The 19,733-nt window shown below is 42.3% G+C and overlaps 1 protein-coding gene across 1 annotated transcript in view; it reads left to right on the top strand.

Moving 5' to 3' along the window:
* The window catches only part of LYPD6B (LY6/PLAUR domain containing 6B), a 34,006-nt gene that overhangs the window by 10,895 nt on the left and 3,378 nt on the right, over positions 1–19,733 (top strand). The window contains exons 2-3 of the mRNA XM_042877873.1: positions 17,799–17,949; positions 19,079–19,177. Coding sequence (XP_042733807.1) covers positions 17,835–17,949; positions 19,079–19,177 — 214 coding nt within the window. The 5' untranslated portion in view covers positions 17,799–17,834. The remainder of the gene's footprint in view (positions 1–17,798; positions 17,950–19,078; positions 19,178–19,733) is intronic.

Genomic DNA, 19,733 nt, shown 5'->3' with positions numbered 1-19,733 from the left:
TATGTTGTATTATGGGTGAAGACTAGAAGGCATGGCCAGGCACACAGCTTCTGAGCATACAGCTGCTTTGTTTTTGAGTCCTTCATCAAGAAGTGGGCTAAAGGAGCACGGTGCCAAAAGGCACCTCACATCCCTCACCTGCTCAGACTGCCCAGCACCCATCTATGGCCTTGGGCACCCACAGCTGTGGGCAGCACTTCCACAACCAACATCTCCCCTTGTCCTTTCCTTGCTTCTGCTTTCTTGTCTTACCTGCCTGAATAGCTGGTGCACCTTCTTATGCATGGACTAATGACAATAACCATGCTCAGCAACCACGTCTCCAGTATAATCAGGTGAGAATCAGCAGTCTGGGGCCTCACAGAGCTGTTTGTTTGAGCCCAGTGACACAACCTGCCATAAATCTGCAGCCATAACCCTGCAGGCTTTAGTACAGCACGGTTTGCATCCATCTGTGTCTAGCATTTATATCACCAAGGTGTCTCAAGGCAGGCAGACCTGCTGAGTATTTATTGATCTATTACCAAAGCACGCGAGGAATGCGAACCAGCTAGCCAGGAACCAGCTCCAAACAGCAGGCAGAGCACTGAGTTTATTTTCAGACAGCTTGGGGGGTGAGGTTCAGAGGTAGCATTCTGACCACATAGAAGACTAACCACGTTGTCCGCTCCTGCGCTTTGTTTGCACAGGCATTTACACAGCTGCAAAGCAAACAGCCCCAAAACGTAAGGCACACACCTTTCCTGGGTGTGCTGTGACTGGGGATGCTGCAGGGGCTCCTTATGGCTCAGTCTGCCTGCATTGGTTGTGCTGAGGTGTGCTTTGTTCGATTCTGCTTCGTTGGGTGGCACAAAGCAAGATGCACTTGGTGTTAGCACACAAAGGGTAAAAAAAATAAAGGGGGAGGGGGAAGGGGATTAAAAAAAAAATCTGGGAAAGGGTCAATAGTTTTGCATGGTATGTTTCTAAAGGGAAATCTGTAACAAGACAGAGCATCTGGTTTTCAGTAGTAGCTGCTACAGAGCATCTGGTTTTCAGTAGTAGCTGCTAAGTAGAAGTTTCTGGCTCTTGAAACCGGTGAGTTGTGGGAGGAATTAGATCTGCACTGTCTCAATATAATGAGGTAGTAAATAACTACTATTTCTGTGTCTTGAATATAGAGATGGTATAATGAAGAAAGAAAAAAAGCTTTTGACCTTAAGATATGTCACTTATGTGTTCTGCCAAGACAAACCAGCGGGGTTCTCGCCTCATCCTTGGAAGTAGGAATGGGGCAATAGGCAAAATGCGAATGCTGCCACCCACCATTACCCAGAGAACCTGTCCTGATTCACAGTGCTACGTGTCCTGCTTGCTGTCTCTACAGAAATTAAAGAGACGACAGTAAAAGATGATGTGAAAATGAATGCAGTTTCTCGGTTTGTACACGCGAATGCTCTGCCAGCAGTGAGCTGTTAGGAACCTTGGGAGCTTCCCCCACCCTTGTGGGTGGCACAGAGCTGTGTCAGGCGTTCTGACTGTCCTTATCACCCCCGTAGATGTGTTGGTTGATGCTGGTAGCATGCCTCTATAGCGACAAGTGTTGAAAGGAAGATGAAGAAGCAGAATAAATGGTTTCCAAAGCTTGTGATCTTTTTCTTATCCAATTTGCAAGCTATGCAGATCTCCTGTTGTCGCACCTTGTATTTGTGACTCACAAGGGTGTGGGTGCAGGTATCCTCTTGGCTCAAGTAGCACTTGCTTTCTAGTCAAGAAAAAATGCCTAATGAAGCTTTCCTTTGGGTTCATCCACACTTACATCGCAGTAGTCCGGCTTTGTACTGCCAAAACCATCCTTCTTATTTGTAACAGTTGTCAAGGGTGGAATGCTGAAGAGAATTATTTTTTTTCTTCTCTTTATTGTGCTGGTATAGCAGTGTCTCAGTATCAACATTCTTCAAGATACAGGATAATCATGTACATCCAGTGTCAGTGTGAAATTTATGCAGATGACTCAAAGCATAAAGACTGGCCTGCGTAGTTATTCCTGTGTAATGAATGTGTCTAGTGGCTGGAACCAGTATTTACCTGAAGAATAAGCAGCTTTAACTAATCTCTGATATTTATTGGATGGATGGTAAATCAAAACTTCTGCTTAATTTATCACCTGTATAATTTTGTGTCACAAAGCCTTGGCTTTTCTCAGATCAAACTCTACCTAGTTTTAGCCTTGCTTAGCTTGCAGTGCCGTCACGTTAATGAAACACAAAAGCAAATCCAAATGCACATGGAGGAAAATGTGCATTGGGTAGTGATAGGACAAGGGGGGATGGTTTTAAACTGAGACAGGGGAGGTTTAGGTTGGATATGAGGAGGAAGTTTTTCACCCAGAGGGTGATGATGCACTGGCACAGGTTGCCCAAGGAGGCTGTGGATGCCCCATCCCTGCAGGCATTCAAGGCCAGGCTGGATGTGGCTCTGGGCAGCCTGGGCTGCTGGTTGGTGACCTGCACACAGCAGGGGGTTGGAACTGGGTGAGCACTGTGCTCCTTTGCAACCCAGGCCATTCTGTGATTCTGAGTAAAAGTTTTGTAGAGCACCTTGCTATATGTTAAACTTCAGATTTGTTAGGACTTTTTTTTTCTTCTGGTGAGATACCAGCAGTTACCAAAAAACATAAAACCAGAGGGCTGTGTTTCAAAGCAGATGAAATGGGAAATCAACAGAAGTAGATTTCTTTGCAGTTTGGACAAAGGCAGAGATCATTGCCCGCAGCTCCGCTCCTCTCTTGGAAGGCTGCAGGCTGCCAAGTGGCCTCCCCTCAAAGCTCAACCAAGACTCACCTCAGCTGCTCCTTTGCAGTTGTGCCCTCAATTCCCTTGTCTTTTTCACTTGTGCAGCCGCTTAGGAGCCACGCAGGAGAGAATCATTCCGAGTGTTTTCTGTTCCAGGCAGCTTTCTGAGCCCCGGAGGTATTCGTGATACAAAGCTTTCACATAGATGGGATACTTAAGCTGTGTGTATAATTAAGATGGGATTATTTTTTTCATCACTCCACCCCTCTTTTCCCTACCCCTACTCTTCTAAGCCTTTGAAGAGAGGCCAGCCTTATGGCGTGTCTGTCATAGTTCTCCTGTTTCTGGAGCACTTCCAGTGTTGGAGATTCCTGACAAGTTATAGGATTGTATCAGATATGGCCCGTGAGGTGATGATCCTGTTGGCAGAATCTGCTCTTCTTCATGTCACCAGAATAAAGCAGAGACTCCCCTAGTCTCCAAACTGAAAGATGGAACCAAAATAGCTGGGATGAACTGTGTCCCTCAGCCGAGTTATGTGTGAATATCCCATTGGAATGTGCATGGAAGAGTGCAGGAGGTGTTTCAGCTTTCTCTTCATGCTGCACTGAAGCTGTCAGACACTCTTGGTGTGTTATAGTGGAGAAAAGCTAAGACAGATCCCGCTTTTAAAAATAAGTTGTTTGTAAAGAGTAGCCATGCGAATAGAGGAAGAAACTGATACTGATTTTGGTACAGTCTTACACCAGTGCTGAGCTGTGGGCAGCTACAAATGCAAAACACTCAGCCCTAACTGGAAATGTATACGAGTATTGGTGGATATGGGTCCCAGCTGGGCACTTTTTCTCCTGTTCTGAATGGTATGTTAGATTTTCAGGTATGCCTAATGTTCAAGGTTTGTGTTGCAACAAACTCGCTTCCTTTGTGTAAAATTCTTATCTGTAAGAATACAATATTGATGGCTGTCAGCAAATAGCTCCTGCAAAATTGGGTCTGTCTTTTCCAACTCTTAAAGGTGGCATTATGCACTTTTTTTCTTTGTTTGATATGGTACCAAATGCCTAGTTCTTGTGTATCCGTAGGTCTTACGACTAACTTTCTGAATAACTTAAAGAATGAACCATGAATAACTGAAAAAATACAATTCTCCTGATCTTTTGTCCTTGGAATAAATTCTGGAGGCGATAGTGCAAGAATTAGTGCAACGATCAGCCTGCTTGCTCTTAGTTATCAATTACTCAGGTTGCTTTCAGTGAGCTGTTCTTGGTTCAGCTTAACCAATCCCTAAAACTTTGTGCATAAGCCAGTCATGTTAACTTTTGACCTCATTTTGGCTGACAGTAGCAACCATCAGCAGCTGGAGACCTTTATCTTTCCACAACACTTTATAGTGCCTACGTACTGCCTGATAAGAGCTGGAGGAATTTGGCCCCTGCTGCAGCATCGTTTCACTGTTTTCAGTGTGAAATTGTTTTGCAGGGATAAAAAACCACCCAGATTACTGCTCATGGCAATGGTTACAGAGTGGTACTTTTGCTCTGAAGTTCATTCTGCATCCTGAATAGAAAGCATAGAATCTTTTACAGTCTCTTCTTGACCTAGAGGGTTTCTTTTTTTCTTTTTTGCCTAAAATACTCCCACTATGCTTTTGGTGATTTGTTGTTGTGATGCAGCTGGCTGACTGTGCTCTTTGGTTCTTTGGAATGGGCTAATGAGTGTTAAACTGGGGATTTTATGTGTTAAGGACTTTGCTCTAGATCTGCAGCTGGACAGAGTTCACTGTGAAGAGGTTTCACCTCCAGCACAGACGTTCATGGAAGATGAATATTGAGTTAGTACTTTGCTAGATAGGGGGAAGTGGTTGCTGTAACCTCGTTTTTGAATGTTGTGAATTGCTGCTGTGAATTGCTGTTGTGTTTCTGTGTAAGCTGTGGCACTGGCACACGGTTTGCACAGGCAGTGTGAAGGTATTGCTATTTGCTGTGCACATGGTGAGCCAGCAGCTGGCAGGTCTTTTTTAGAAGCAGACAGGGACCTGCCTGGTTGGAGGACACTCACTGAGGTCTGTCCCCAGGCCAGGGCTGCCATCCACACGTGTGTGCCTCGTTGGGTCTGTTGTCAGTGTTTTCCCAACGACGTCCTTGAAGTCATCCGACTGTATTTCTAACCTGCAATCCACTCTTCAAGGAAACGGTACAAATTAAAGGTCAGGCACAGACACAAACATTTCTTACAGTGGAATTACAGGATGAAGTGAGTGGGGTGATGCACTGCTAGACTTATAACTGCAGAACATCAAAGAGGTAATTCACGCCGGTGTGGCAAGTGAGGAAGTGACATACAGATGATAATTGCAAATCAGCATCATGCTTTTAGGCATTTGAGTTGGAACCTCTTGCACTCAGCTGTACGTCACCAGACCTGACAGATCAGCAGTTTCTCCCTAAGACCAGGAGGATTTGAGAGTCATTCATCAGTTAGACATTTTCCGAATGCTTGTTGTTGTATTTAACCTGTAATCTTGTTTTCTATTAAAAGCCTCTCATACCTCTATCTTCCTGATGTGTTTGATGGAAGGAGGTTTTGGGAAACAACCAAACCAAAGCAACAAAACCAGGGAGTACTGGAGAAGTCTGGCAACAAGTATCACCAGAGCTTATTGCAAAGTCTGTTCTTTGTGTCTTGGAAGGAGAGAAGTGCTCTCTCTTTTTATGTTCTGTGTTTTTCTGCTGCAGAATTGAGAACTACTTGATTTCTGCTGGATTACCAGCAGGCTGGTAATGGTACTTTGTTACTGCTTGTTGGCGCTGATGTGTCACCCTACAAATCCTTGGGGAGTTAAGCCCACAGAACACCAGCAGAAGTCTGAAGCATGCTTGCAGTATGCATTTATTGACTGGAGGAATGTGTGTTGGGAGTGTTATCAGCGGACAGCAATAATTATCCAAATGAAGACTGTGCTTGTTTCTTTAATTAGGTGATGAGTACTTCAGTAACCAAGCGTTTTGAAGAGAGAATGAAGGCAGGGTAGAGGAAAGCAGTGTCTATTTAGCATTGTGCTCTGTCTTGGTCTGCATTCAAAGAATTTATTTTTCTGTCTTTTTTGGTAACCTCTGTTGTGTTTTCTAGACATTTTTTGTTGTTGTTTTCCAGCACCTTTCCACTCAACACTTCAACTCTGCTTCTGATTTATTGTGTTTAACAAACACAACCAACTTTTACAGACTCTAATGAGTTGGTGTGGTCAAATGGCCTATTTAATTTTGATTAAGATCACATTTCCTAAGGTCAGGATTCATACCTGTAATACAGGCAGTACTTACTATCAGTACTATTGATTATTCAGTTACTTTTTGATCCTTAAGTAGGACATACAACTGCATGTATAATTACAGCTGTTCTTACTATTCCATCAGATGTAGCAGCTGCCCATTATGAGGCTTCTGTTTACTGGACAGTGCTGGAGTTAGACACATTTCCCTCTTGTTCTAAGCTGTGCTGCCTTCTGCTTCTTCATGGACACTGTTAGGTGTCTCTGGCAAAGCATACAGATATTGCTTGAAAACCCCATGTTTGAGACTCTGGGTGGTGCAGCATCCATTTATGCTGATGATGCAAATGCTTAAAGCCTTGGCTCAGAGTGATTCAGGAGATTGGTCTCTTTTTCCCACTGCTGCCTTGGAATGCCTGAAGCCCATTCAGAACTGCATCAAGAGATCTCTCTTACTTCAAAAGACTGTTGAACTTCTTTCTTTTTTTCCTGTGGTAAAGTTTATTGCTTCCTGTCTATTTGCCTGCTATCATGGAATGGTTGCTTGCCACCTGTTGTGTAACTTAATTCTGTAAAATTCTTCAGTTTCTCCTTTAGGCTCTAAAATTGCTGATTTCATTTCACTTTCTACCTTCTCAGCCAGTGGACTTGTCCTGGCCCTTCTGTCCCCATTGGGTTTATTGCTGCAGCCCATTCTGCATTTCTTTTCCCTGCTTTCCTTCATTCTCCACACCTAACCTGTATTTATCAGTGCAGTGATAGTTAAGAGTCTGAAAGGCTGTTCTTTTTGAGCCTTTCCATGTTTGAAGGGTTCGATACTTCGATACTGTTCATACGTAGCGCAGGCACAAAACGTTGCTCCAGGCTGACTCTTGGAACAGGAGATCTGAGTTTGACAATGTTTCATTTCTGTTCTTCTGTTTACACGCGGCTGTAAATCCTTGAAGTGGGGATTTAATTTCTGTTTGTGTCAATTTCTTCATAATCCATGCATGGATGCTGTTAGAAGTGATGGAGTGGAAGTAATAAGCTACCAGGTTCCCTCTGAAACTCTTTGTTCCTCTACTGATGTTCGCAGAACAAGCTCTGAGGATGTGCAAAAAGGACTTGATCTACAATTTCTGGCAGACATCTGACCTCTATAAAGAGGTATTTCTAATCTGTGGATAATTGACGTATTTCACGACCTACAATGTGAAAAGGAATATAGTTAACAAAAGGCAATTTAGCATACTGTGAGCAATAATTAACATTTAATTTTTATTTCAGTTTAGGTGTAAAGTCTGATTCGGCTGCAGGCTGGGGCTTAAGTCTGTCCGTCTCTATTTGCAGTGCAGCCAGGCTTTGAGCAGGGGGGGGGGTTTCCTTTGGTTGCAGAATTTATATGTGCAGAGGACAAGAAACTGAGATCTTCGGCATCTATGAAAGATTTGTGTTTTTCAGCTTAGAAAAAGTGACAGCTGGATCAGGGATGTGGCAGGCAACCATTAAATCATGGGAAATATGGGGAAAGTCAGTAGAGAATAGTAATTCCTGGTTTGTCATAGCACAAGGACTAGGTGCCATAAATGAAACAGGCGGCTTGTTTAAAACAAAGGGAGGGAAGTACTTCCAAAAGGCATGGAGTTTTACTTTGGAATTTATTGCCATGGGATGCTGTGATTGCAAGAACTCCAATTCAATAAGTGACAGCCTGTGGGTGGTTCAGTTAGCCAACCCATGGTCAGGCTGTGAAACGCCAAGAGCCACACACTGCCACTGACAGAAAGTCACTGAAGTGCAGGAGGGGGAAATAAATAAATACGGGGAGAGCTAACCCTGTGAGCTTGAGTGTTTTTGTGTTCCCAAAACATCTCGTGTCTGGGCTCTTCTGGAGAAAAGAGAGCTTCCTAACTCCTGCTTCACAACTCAGCTCAGAACCATCTCCCAGCCAAATGATGTTTCATTGTTGAGAGAGAAGAAGCATGACAGGAGAAAAACGTGGAATAAGGGAGAGTATTGAAAGACGTGTTCATATAGAATCATAGAATCACCAAGGTTGGAAAAGACCTACAAGATCATCCAGTCCAACCATCTGTTGGACCAGCAGTTCTCATGAAACTACATGGAATGGTTTAAACTGAAGCAGGGGAGGTGTAGTTTGGATATTAGGAGGAAGTTCTTCCCCCAGAGGGTGGTGATGCACTGGGACAGGTTGCCCAAGGAGGCTGTGGATGCCCCATCCCTGCAGGCATTCAAGGCCAGGCTGGATGTGGCTCTGGGCAGCCTGGGCTGCTGGTTGGTGACCTGCACACAGCAGGGGGTTGGAACTGGATGAGCATTGAGGTCCTTTGCAACCCAGGCCATCCTGTGATTCTATGATTCTGTGTCCCTCAACACAACGTCTAAACGTTCAGATACTTCCACCAGTCCAAAGGGACAATAAATAACGCAACTAAAATCCTACTAACCCTGTGAGTTGCAATGGGCTAACATCTGTGTTTCCTTGTATTTCTCTCTGTACTTTCCATAGATTGTTTTCAAGTGCTGAGGGAAATCTGTAGAGCCCAGCAAATGGCTGTTAAATGGAAGAGTCATCCCCTGCTACTGCTACTGAAATGTACGGGATAGTTTTTGCTATGAGAGTGGTTTTCAGATTGCTGTTTATTTTCTCACTAGTGTTTGCTAGTGCTTTAGTTTTCCTTAGTGGTGTTTTTTTTCCATACTTCTTGTGCCCTCGTGTCCAACTTACCGAGCACTGTTTCAGTAATGACCTGTCTGCCTAAAATACGCTTAAGGTTACACAAAGGATTTTCTGAGTAGCCTTATGAAAAAGCACATGGGGCCTTTGATGGTGAGGAGCTAGAATGTGAGCTGCCGCACACAAAAGGAATACGATTTCTGCTTTCCCTGGTGAATTGCTTTCTGTTTAGAGGGAAATAGTAGCAAGGCAAGTTTTCATCTGCATTCATTTATACGGATAGCTTACTGAAATGGCATCCAGGAGTTCTTGGAACTGCCCTGTACAGTAGGAGAAGCACAATAAGGAGAAACAGCTGCAGTAAACTACTTGTTTAGCCCTTATGTTGAATTGTTAATCTGTTTTGAAGGACAGTGTGCAAACACTGCATGGTTTGCTTGTAGTATTTGATATTTTCTAGCTGTTGGCTTTATCAGTAACCACATAGATGAGTTTGCTGTGATGGATGTAGGGCTGTCTGTCTGCTCTGTTTCGAAAGGGAGAGCTACCAGCCAAAAAAACAAGGCAGCTAGTTTGGCTCTTCAGTTGGTGTTTAGCCCACCCATATCAGCTTCTAAATCTCTGAAGAAACCACTGATGAGATTTCAGGTCCAGGAACTGGCACTTGCTCCTAGGAAACAACACTTACTTGTATGGTTTTTACCCAGGGCTGCCTCGCCTGCAAGGGATTTATTGCTGACAGGAAAGTGAGAATTTGTCTTCTTGTAGTGCTTTTCTGTTTAGCACTACTGTTGATTTGTGAGCAGGAGAAGAAGGAAGCAGAAGAATTGTCAACTTTAATTTGTCAAATTAAGTCTTGTGCACTACACTGCAGGTGATGCATAGAGTAAATAAATCTCCCCACCCACAGGCATTCATACTGCTACTTGTGACTGCATTTTCAGTGTATTTAAGAATGTCTTTTGGGCAGATAAATGCAGAGGCAGAGAGTGCACGTGGTCTCTGTTGTTCTTCTAATCAGATGAAAGCTATCCATTAGGTCAGATTGGAAATCACTCTCCATGTCCTGTTTGATTTGTGCGCTGAGTTGATGGAGAGGAGTGGCGGGGGGCTTTGAGGAATGCAAGCTCTGCACCCAGAAGCTAACGCTGATTTCCTCTCAGAGAGCAGGACTGCAAAGGTGGGAAGGATATGTGAAGGGAAATAGGCTGCAAGAGGAGCAGAGGCAGCTTGGTGCTGTCCTGACGCAAATGGCTGGTACTGGAAATGGGTGGCTCCTTGCACAGTGTGCAATGAAAAAATCAAGAGACCCTTTAGGGAAATAGATTATGAAAAAGGCTACGAAATGCTGTATGACATCCTTGGCAACGATGAGGACCTGAGGTGAGGGACGTTCGATTCCTTCTGAACCCTGGGAATGTTTTCTCATCTAGGATGAGACTGTGAGGCCCTCGCAAATGAACAGCTAATGTGAGGTGGTGGAAGTGAGGTGTCCTTTCAGCTGTTTACAGAGCAAAGGGCTGCCAGTTCTAGAGCATGGATGTTTACAGCAAAACAGGACAAAAATTAATGATTTTCAATTAATTTTAATTATATATTGCCACATTTCACAGAATCGCAGAATGGTAGGGGTTGGAATGGAGCTCTGGAGATCATGCAGTCAAACCCCCCCAGTATTTAATTATTAATGCTTAGTACCCAGTTGTGCTGGGAGACATGGAAGCTCTGTGCTCTTACTCGAGAAATTTGAGCCTTAGAGGAAGAGAACAGCACAGCATTTGGATTTTGCAGTTGAAGGTATGGCATATATGTCAACATGGCTTTTGTGAAGCTGTGAAAAGGAGCTCTTTCTGTTTGTGTTGTCCCTCCCTTTGAAACGAGAGCAAATCACTCCTCTCTCTCCACAGCAGAAAGCTGGCTGGGGCTGTTCAGGTAACAAATTGTACCAAATGCTGCTTGTGGTAATAGTTCTCATCTAGTAAAAACTGGGATCTGCTTCTTGCTGCTTTCAGCTGCCTGGATTAGAGGTGATGATTGGAAGCAAATGCCATTTTTATGCTAGGTCAGACAGGAGGGGTCAGCAGCTTATTAAGCCCAGTTCATTGAAAGCATTTCAAAACAAACAAATGACTTTTAATTCTTTTTATGATTGAGCCTGCGTGAGGAATTCAAACATGCTTTATTAGTAGCCTTAGAAAAATGAAGCCTTGTTCTCCTCACCCTGCTTCATCTCTTGCTTTTGCAGAGTTCACACACCCTGGGCATGTCATCCAAGTTAACCTTTAAGACCGTGCTGTAAAACGTGTGTAGATATATTCTGTCATGTGTATTAATGTTTTCCTTAAAGACACCAACCTCTCAGCTCACTCTCTGGTGGCAAATTGTAGGAGCTCTGCACAGAAAACCTTGTCTCAGAAATGGGATTCTCCTCTTATCCATTATGGCTGTATCTCTAGTAGAAGGAAATAAATCTATCCTAAAGGAAAATCCTTACTTTCTATCAATACTTCCATTGCTTCAGAGTGAAGTAGTATGAGACTTAAGAGAAAAAGCTGGGAGAATATGCACAGTTTGAGCTTGTCTCTGAAAATGACATCTGCAAGACTGCTCGAGATGTTAGGATGGCTTGTGTAGGGCAAGGCAGAATAATGGCAATTACTCCAACACTTCATTGGTTTTCGGCGCCTGCAAGGATCAGCCTCAGTGATGTGGAAGAGAGGGGATTCTGTGCACAAAGCATTGTTCTGAAGTGTGATCAGTGACACTGTGATTAATTTTCTGTTCAAAACTAGTTATGTTACAATGCCAGCGATGTTATGTGTGATGTATGACACTGAGCTGCAGTGCAGGTTTGTGGGCAATACAATTTCAGGCCTTAATTGGATAGCTGCTCCTATTGTATTCTGTGTTGGAATTGGAATTTTTCCCTGCCTCCAGCACGTTTGCAATGAAAATTTGTCCTTTTAGGAGATGGAAAGATCATATAAGATCAGATTGGCCATATCATAAGATCACATAGGCAATGACAGTGCAACTTGCAAAAGATTTCTGCTTTCAAGTTACATTTTTCCAATAAAGAGTTTCTCAAAAATGGAACATCTTAGCTCTTGAAATGAATCCGGGTGCTTTTGACACGTTGTTTAAATGGGATGCAGTGCTGGCTGACAGCAGCGTGCTGCAAGGGGAGCACAAATGTCACCTGGGGAGAAATGGTGCCAGTTGGTTTTCTCAGCTGCTGCAATTTGTGTAGGAGGTGACATCTCCTTGCTGCAAACACACTGTGTATAACACAAGTTTCTTTGCAGTGAGTTCAGTGCAAAGACAGACTGCTGGTTCTTCACAACTGACTTTTAAACTTGCCCTGTGCCCTAAAAGAAGGAAGTCAAGGATGGCAGCAGTGAACTTAGCGTACGTTGGGTTGGGTTAAAAGAGGTGTAAGCATTCTTTCCAGGTTTATGAGCTCAGCCGGTGCGTAGCTTAAATCTTAGCTCTAAAACACACCGAGCATGGAGCCTGTGAAAAATGTCTTTGTGATGCAGAAGCTGCCATGCCTTCTAATTTCCCTGCTCCCACAGTGCCTTTTTAGGTTCAGGCAGATGATGATGAATCTCGGATTTGAAACAGGACTGCATCCAAACCGTCTTTTCTGCAAGCAAGTTCTTTCTTTGCAAATCTCAATCTGAAATTTCAGTTTGAAACGGTGCACTGTATTTGTTTCCCAAATGGAAGTCAAACAGGTTCTTATTTCTGTTGCATGGAATGGCAGGTGTAACTTTTGGGTGTGTGTTACTGTGTACATGGCACATAGTTTGTGATAGAATTACAGGAAATTATGGGTAGGAAAAATGCAAAATTATATTGTCATATGTAGGAAGTAGTTTTAAAACCAGTGCAGATTAATCCTTTCATCCGATTTTCTGCAGGCCAAGTAAAAGCACTGCCTATTCCCCTTCTCTCCAGAGTAGTATTAAGTTACCATTTCCAGTCTTGCACAGGTGGGAGAGAGATTTAAAACCATTTCATGTGTGATATAAAGAAGTTGTTACAAGCTTAAGTGTAAAACTTACGGTTACCCACAGCTTTGACAAAGTGCAGTTGTTGGAGGAAATTCAATACTCACAGAAGGGAATAGGAAATGTATGTCTCCTTAATGGATTTTTAGGTAGAACAAATTACTTCTCAAAGATGATCAGGGATTCTGAACTTTAAAATGAACGTCCGTGCTCAGAACTACTCTTTGCTGAGCAGCTTTGGCTATAAAAGGAATGAGGTGTCAGACGAATTATAAAGCAGTTTCCATCCCATGGATCTTCTCTTTCGTGTGAGCTCAGAACAAATGCATGTGTTATCCTTGGGAATGCTTCACCTCTGTGGTATGGCTGAGGTTTATCACGTTCATCATTTCCAAAGCCGTTGCTGTTGCCCATCCTGTGTCAGTGCTCAGACACCTCCATGTCTCAAGGTCTGTTTGCATCACTACCCACCATGCCAGCATTATAGCCCCACCAAAATGGTGTTGTCATTACCAGGTCTGTGTTAAGCTTTTGTAAGACCTTAGATAAAGAACTCTGTAATTTTTAGTAATTAAGGCCAATTTTAATTCCAGGCGCAGTTAAGTGTGCTGTGGGTGAAGATAAATAAATGAGTTTAAAAACGATGGCATAAATCCTATTCTCGGTGTTATTAGCTGCAGTTATGTGTCAGTGCAATACAAAAAGATTTCCTTTGTTGTTCTGCACTAATGGTAACATGCTGTAAGGAAAACAGAAACATCTGCGTATTAAATAAGGGTAGAACTTGTATACTGAATAGCTGTAGTAGTATTTTGGGGCTTCTTTCAAAATACTTCCTTTCCCCCCAACCCCCTTTTAAAATGTACTTTAAGTATACCTGCTTATTTCCCACAGAAAATGAAGCCTTTCTCTTGTTCTCCCCATTTATTCCTTTGCTCTCTGAGTTTTGAAGCATGGTAAATACTGCTTTACAGATCAACTCTAAAGGAAAGGACATGAGAATGGCAGGACTCCTGTAGGAAGCAAGGAAGCTGAGGAGCTATTTTTCTCCCTTTACATAAGTGAAAATGTCAGTTTTACCCTTTCTGACTCGATGTAGGGAACACCTGATGATGTCAAATGTTGGCTATAACTCTTTCAGCCCTTACCATACATACCTTTCTGCCTATGTATTTCCAGCTCTCATGTCCTGAAGTGGTATTTAATAAGCTTTATGTAAGCATTTGCAATTATCTAATAGCACCTGAAAATTGCTTACTAAATGACAGGAGGAAGTTTCATTTGCATTCCGTATCTGATGTTAAATCTGCTAATCCTCCGTAGGCTCTGCCAGGAAAAACAATGTAGACAGACCTGAATTTTATTAAAATCAGAAATTGAGCACAATGCTTCCTACTCTTCCTTTACACACTGTGAAATAAATCTCCTGAAATATATCTGTCGATTCAGCCACAAGCCTCATAGATTTTCTTGAAACGTGCCTTAGTTATCAGTTCCTTACAGAGCACTCATTCACAGCCCTTCCCTCTTGGGCCAACTTCCCTTGCCCTGTGACTGCTATCTCCAGCTTTTCTCCTGTTTATATAAGTTAATCTTCCACAGAGTGACAGGTTGGTTTTGTGTGGTTTTTTTTTTCCTTCCATTAATGAGAATTCCTAATTGTGCCTAATGAAGTGTTTGCTCATACTGCTAGAATAATATTATATGAGAGCACAGTCGAGATAAGAGACTCTGAAGAAAATAAGCATCTTTAAAGATTCTGGATGAGATAACAAAGCTGGGTTTTTTTGCCAATATTTTCCTATTTTATTTGAAAATGGCTTCTGGTGCAGCTGTGTAACCAGGACTATTTCAAACAACATCCATTATTTATTGGCCTGGTTAGCAAACAAGGACACCTTTGAGTACAGCACATGGTGAGGTGAATTTACGGTGCTTTACACCAGCTGAAGACAAGCTTTTTTGCTGGTCTTTTTCTCTAAAATTTTCCATTTGGTGTGAGCAGCACTGGGGAAAGCAATAGGAACTTGGGGAGGTGTGGACACAAGTGGAATTGTGCCTTTGATTTGCTCCCCAGGTGCATCAGATCAGGTTGCAGACCAAGCTGCCCATAAAGGCAGTTTCCTCCTCACTCCAGTAGGAACTGCAGTAAATACAGTTGAAGGGAGAAATTTTACAACTGTTGTGTGCTGAAATGATTCAGCACCCTGTCTTTCTGCAGAGTGAGTCTGAGAGAATGAAATGCTGTCTAGCTGCCTGGAATACGCTGAAACTTCCAACTCGATTAAAAGTGGCTTGCCAATTTATAAGTGACTTGCTTGCAACATGCAAAAAACACCAGTACAGCTTGTATTGCAAGGGAGCTAAGGGAGGGCAATGGCGTTATGCTCATGGCAGCCTGTAGGCATGAAGGGCCTTAAACTGCCCTCTAAGTAATAACTACCATCCCTGTGGGGTGAAGACAAGGTTTCTAAGGGTGGCTGTTGTCATGGGAAGAATGACTGTATGGAAAATATGCTTATCATGGAATCACCAAGGTTGGAAAAGTCCTCCATGGTCACCCAGTCCAACGTTCCACCTACCACCAGTATTTCTCCACTACACCACATCCCTCAGTGCAACATCCAAACGGTTCTTGAACACAACTGCTGTATGTGACGTAGCTTGCTTTTGTTACCTGTGACATACTGTGATTACACTGACTTTTAATGCTTCAACTCATCTAAAATAATAGTCGTGGTATTCATGGCAGGGCTTGGTGCATGACGGTGACTCTTTCTCTTGGTTAGTGTTGGAACTTGATAAAAAGTATCTGAAAGCACAAGTGTAGGGTTGGGTAATGTGGATGAGTAGTGTCATCAAAAAGAGAAGTTGTCTGGGGAGCTTGGAATTCTCTGGGGCAAAAAGTTGTTTTGTGGGAGAAAGGCATCAAGTCAGGATGCACAGGTTTGTGTTTCAGCAAATACAAAAGGGCAGTAAAGGCCAGGTGTACATCTAAAATATGTGGTAGTGAGATAAGATCATTATGAACTGCCTTCAGTGCTACGTGTTATCACTGTGCAAACGTATGCTTAACTGTAGAGAACTGTAGCTATGCTTTGGGTTTATTTTGGGTTTTACAGTGTTTTTAGGGACTGGACCAACATCTTCACATTCCTGATTCAGTAAGAAACCAGCTGTGGGGGACCTGCTTACTTCATAGTTTGCTAATAGTCTCTAATCTAGACTCTGATCGTTGCCTTTGCTATTTTAGATTGCCTTGTTGTTGCTTAATGCTTCTATTTTGGTCATAGCGTGTGTTAACAGATTTGATAGGTATCTCCGGAGTGTGAAATGTGTGTTCAGCTGGTATAGGCTGGGCCCACCCAGGTAATTACCTGCAAAGTGTTGTTCCCTTACAAAAAAAAAGTATACTAGTCCTCATGGAAGAGCCGTGCAGTCCTATTGCTTCTCCAGTTAGTCTTTTATTCTCCAGTTAGTCTTTTATTTTATTATCATGTCATTAGTGATAGGACCAGAGGGAATGGCTTCAAGCTACGGCAGGGGAGATTCAGGCTGGACATGAGGAAGTATTACTGTTCAGAAAGGGTGGTCAGGCACTGGAATGGATGCCCAGGGAGGTGGTGGAATCACCGACCCTGGGGGTGTTCAAGGAAAGACTGGATGTTGTGTTGAGGGACATGGTTTAGTAGGAGCTATTGGGAATAGGTGAACGGTTGGACTGGATGAGCTTTTAGGTCTTTTCCAACCTTAGTGATTCTATGATTCTATGATTCTGTGATTCTATGATTTCTCTTTTATAACGTTGTATTAACAAGGGAGGGAAGCATCTGTACATCTGTGTTAGGACAGCACTTAAAGGGCAGAGAAATGTGATGTAGTGCATAGGATCATTAAGACCTGTAGGATCAGCAAGTCCAAGCCCAATTTGGGCACCAGCCTGGGCCCCTGTTGGTCTCAGTTCAGTGATTTTCCTTTGTAGTGGTGTTAGATTTGGGAAAATAAAAATTGCACATGGTTGCTATCTCCACAATAACCCATCTTTCTCACCCGTTTTAGAGAGACGCTCTTTGGACTGTTCTGATTCGCATGCAGTACAAATGGGTGGCAATCTTTACGTCAGGGCTGCAGGAATTTCTGAATGAATTCAGCTGGCATCTCAGAGCAATGTGTCTGGCTTAGCAGGAGCCTCCACTCGATCTTGTTTCTCCTGCTGGGAGTTTGCATGGGCTGAGTGCCATTTAATATGATTCTACTTCTTAATATTGAAACTAGGTCCTGTATCACTACTTTTTGCCACATGTGTGCATGTGTATATCTATATCAAACTGACCCCAAAATTAACGGATTAGTTCTTCTCTACTTTGCCAAAAGGCACAGAGAGCCCCACGGAAATGCACAATCCACACCCAAAATGTCTGTCTCATCTCTCTGAACGTTCTACTTTGCAGTTCTCCAAAACACGTGTCACCACCAAACATCTTCCTTGACATTTCCTTGGAGTGCACTTAAAATAAATCGAATTTGCACTCATGATGGATGATGGATAAAGCAACTGATACATGCGTTTATGATTCAGGTGGTGTCCCTTACCTGAAGTCAATAGAGATATGCTGATTTGTATTGATAAAGGAACTGGATGGGTTAAATTTTGGATTCTAGGCTGTTGGTGTTAAAGCCAACACTTGTCTGCATTGTGCTGTCTTTAATGGCACTGTAATCCTGTCTCGCTCAAGTAGAATGCACAGGATCTCTGTTTTGGTGTTGATTTTTCAGGAATTACAAGGCATCTGTAAGACTGACTTTGCTTAGAAGGACAATTAGATTAAACAAGCAGTAATTTGTGGAAATTTAAGTACTCTGTGCAGGATCTTGGCCAGCAGAAGGCAGTAACTGCTCAGCTTTGAGTTGCTCATTGTTAATGAAATACGCTTGCTTGCATTAGCCGACTTCACACTATAGATCTACAGACTGAACTTCCAAGGTTTCAGAATTAATGTGTTGTTCATGTGCTGTTGCTTATGATTCCTCATAAACAATGTTTTCCCATTCTTTCCCAGGCCTCACACTTTTACTTCTCACGTACCACGTTCAGCATGCTGCTGTTCTGTCACTCGCTGCTTGGAGCCTTTCTTCCACTCTTCCTCCTTTCAGGGAATTGGGTTTCAGCAAAGAACATCAACTTTTACAATGTGAGACCTCCACTGGACCGTAAGTAGACAGTTAATGCTTTCCTTGCAGATGCAGTAGTAACAACATTTTTGTTCATTTCCATATGCTTTCAGTAATTTGTTTCTTAGCTCTTTATTTTGGATTTTTACAGTTTATTCCTCTTTAAACATGAAGAATTAGATTTTTAAAGTAAAACTTTTGCTTTTCAACACAGAGCAGTTTATTCCTAAGGTTTATCTTGCCTGAAAGCAAACCAACTGTTGAATGCAGCACTAAAGTAAAGGTTCACCACAGCAACAGTTTTCACATTTTAAGTGTTTTTGTGATATTTTCCTGCCTCTGAAGCATCTCCCTTCTGACAACATTATGCAGTGGATTTCTTGTAAATACAGAACAGGTGTCTTTTGTCTTTAATCTTGTTGGGGTTTTTGTAAGTGGAAGAATAGGTGTGCAGCATGCAATTAATTCAAGCTGAAGGTAATTAAAAACGTTGTGAGACCTGTGGATCCAGTTGTCACTAATAGCATCATACTTTCGCCTCTTATCTGACATCAGAAGTATTCTGTCCCTTCACTTAAGAGAAGATTTTCCTGATATTAAAACCTGATACATTATAGGTGCATCTAGGAACTGTGCTTCTGAAACTCGTTTATATATATGTATGTAATGTAAATAAGCTTTTCAAATAATCCTCTTGATCCCTTTGTTGAAGGGAACAGATTCTCCAAAGTTGGAGATCAAGACCAGAAGCAGGTTTTGGAGGTGCAGTTTTTTGCATCAAAGGAATGTAGATTGTTTGTGTATCTGCACCAACGTACAGTTGGGTGTATTATAATGTATACATATATACATGTAAATATATATAAGATATTCTCTCTTTACTGCCTTTCCCACTGATGCTTAAAAGCTGTTCTGGATTGTGAGAGAGTGAAAAGAGGAGGAAGTGTTTTAAAGATCAGGCATAGCAAAAGCAGTTAAAAGCTTTCAATGAAACTTGTGTCATAAGATGCATTTATCTAGCAGTGAAGAATCACTGAGAAAATGCACGTCTATGTAACATGTTTGTGTGTGTGCAAGCACTTAAAATATTACTTTGAGCATTTGATTTATGGTTTTCTTTTTTGTTGTTTTTTTTTTGTAAACTTACTGTATTTTAATACTTTCAAAGCCACTCCATTTCCAAACAGTTTTAAGTGCTTTACCTGTGATAATGCAGTGGACAATTACAACTGTAACAGATGGGCTGAAGATCGGTGGTGTCCTGAAAGTAAGTGTTTCTGCACTAAGGGCTTTTTTCCTACACAGTTCAACTTGTTTCTCCCTGACTCAGCCATCTTGTTGAAGTCTAACTGAATAGGATTAACATACCAACACAGTGATGCCCTCAATTATGTTATTAGTGAGTCTGAGTCATGTGATTTTTTTTGCTGAGTTTAATATTCTGACCATTTCAGAGTGCAAAGCAACAATGCAAAGATTAATATGTATATATAGGAATAGATATGCATGTGTGTACTTCCTAGGAATTAGTTTTAAGGATGTTATCAAAAAACTTGAGAATGGCTTTCTTGGCCTTATCTCCTTCCCTTTGGATAAATCCCAAGGTATGGTGGGCTCACCTGTGACAGTCAAGACCTGAATGACTGGGCAACATACTTGTATGAGAGTGATAGATAGGTAGAAAAGAATGGAAATATGTTTCCTCATTTTTCTTCACAGTGGTGGTCACGGTGGGAAAGGGAAAGAAATGAACCAGAGGAATGAGGGAAATGTCTGAAACAAAGAAGAAAACAATGTGCTGCAGGAAAAAAAGAGTAGAAAAT

The sequence above is a fragment of the Lagopus leucura genome, unplaced genomic scaffold (genome assembly GCF_019238085.1).
Source record: "Lagopus leucura isolate 7727_CA_CO unplaced genomic scaffold, USGS_WTPT01 Super-Scaffold_100019, whole genome shotgun sequence".
NCBI lineage: Eukaryota > Metazoa > Chordata > Aves > Galliformes > Phasianidae > Lagopus > Lagopus leucura.
Note: the sequence above shows the minus strand (reverse complement) of the source record. Positions and strands in the feature narration are given on the sequence as shown.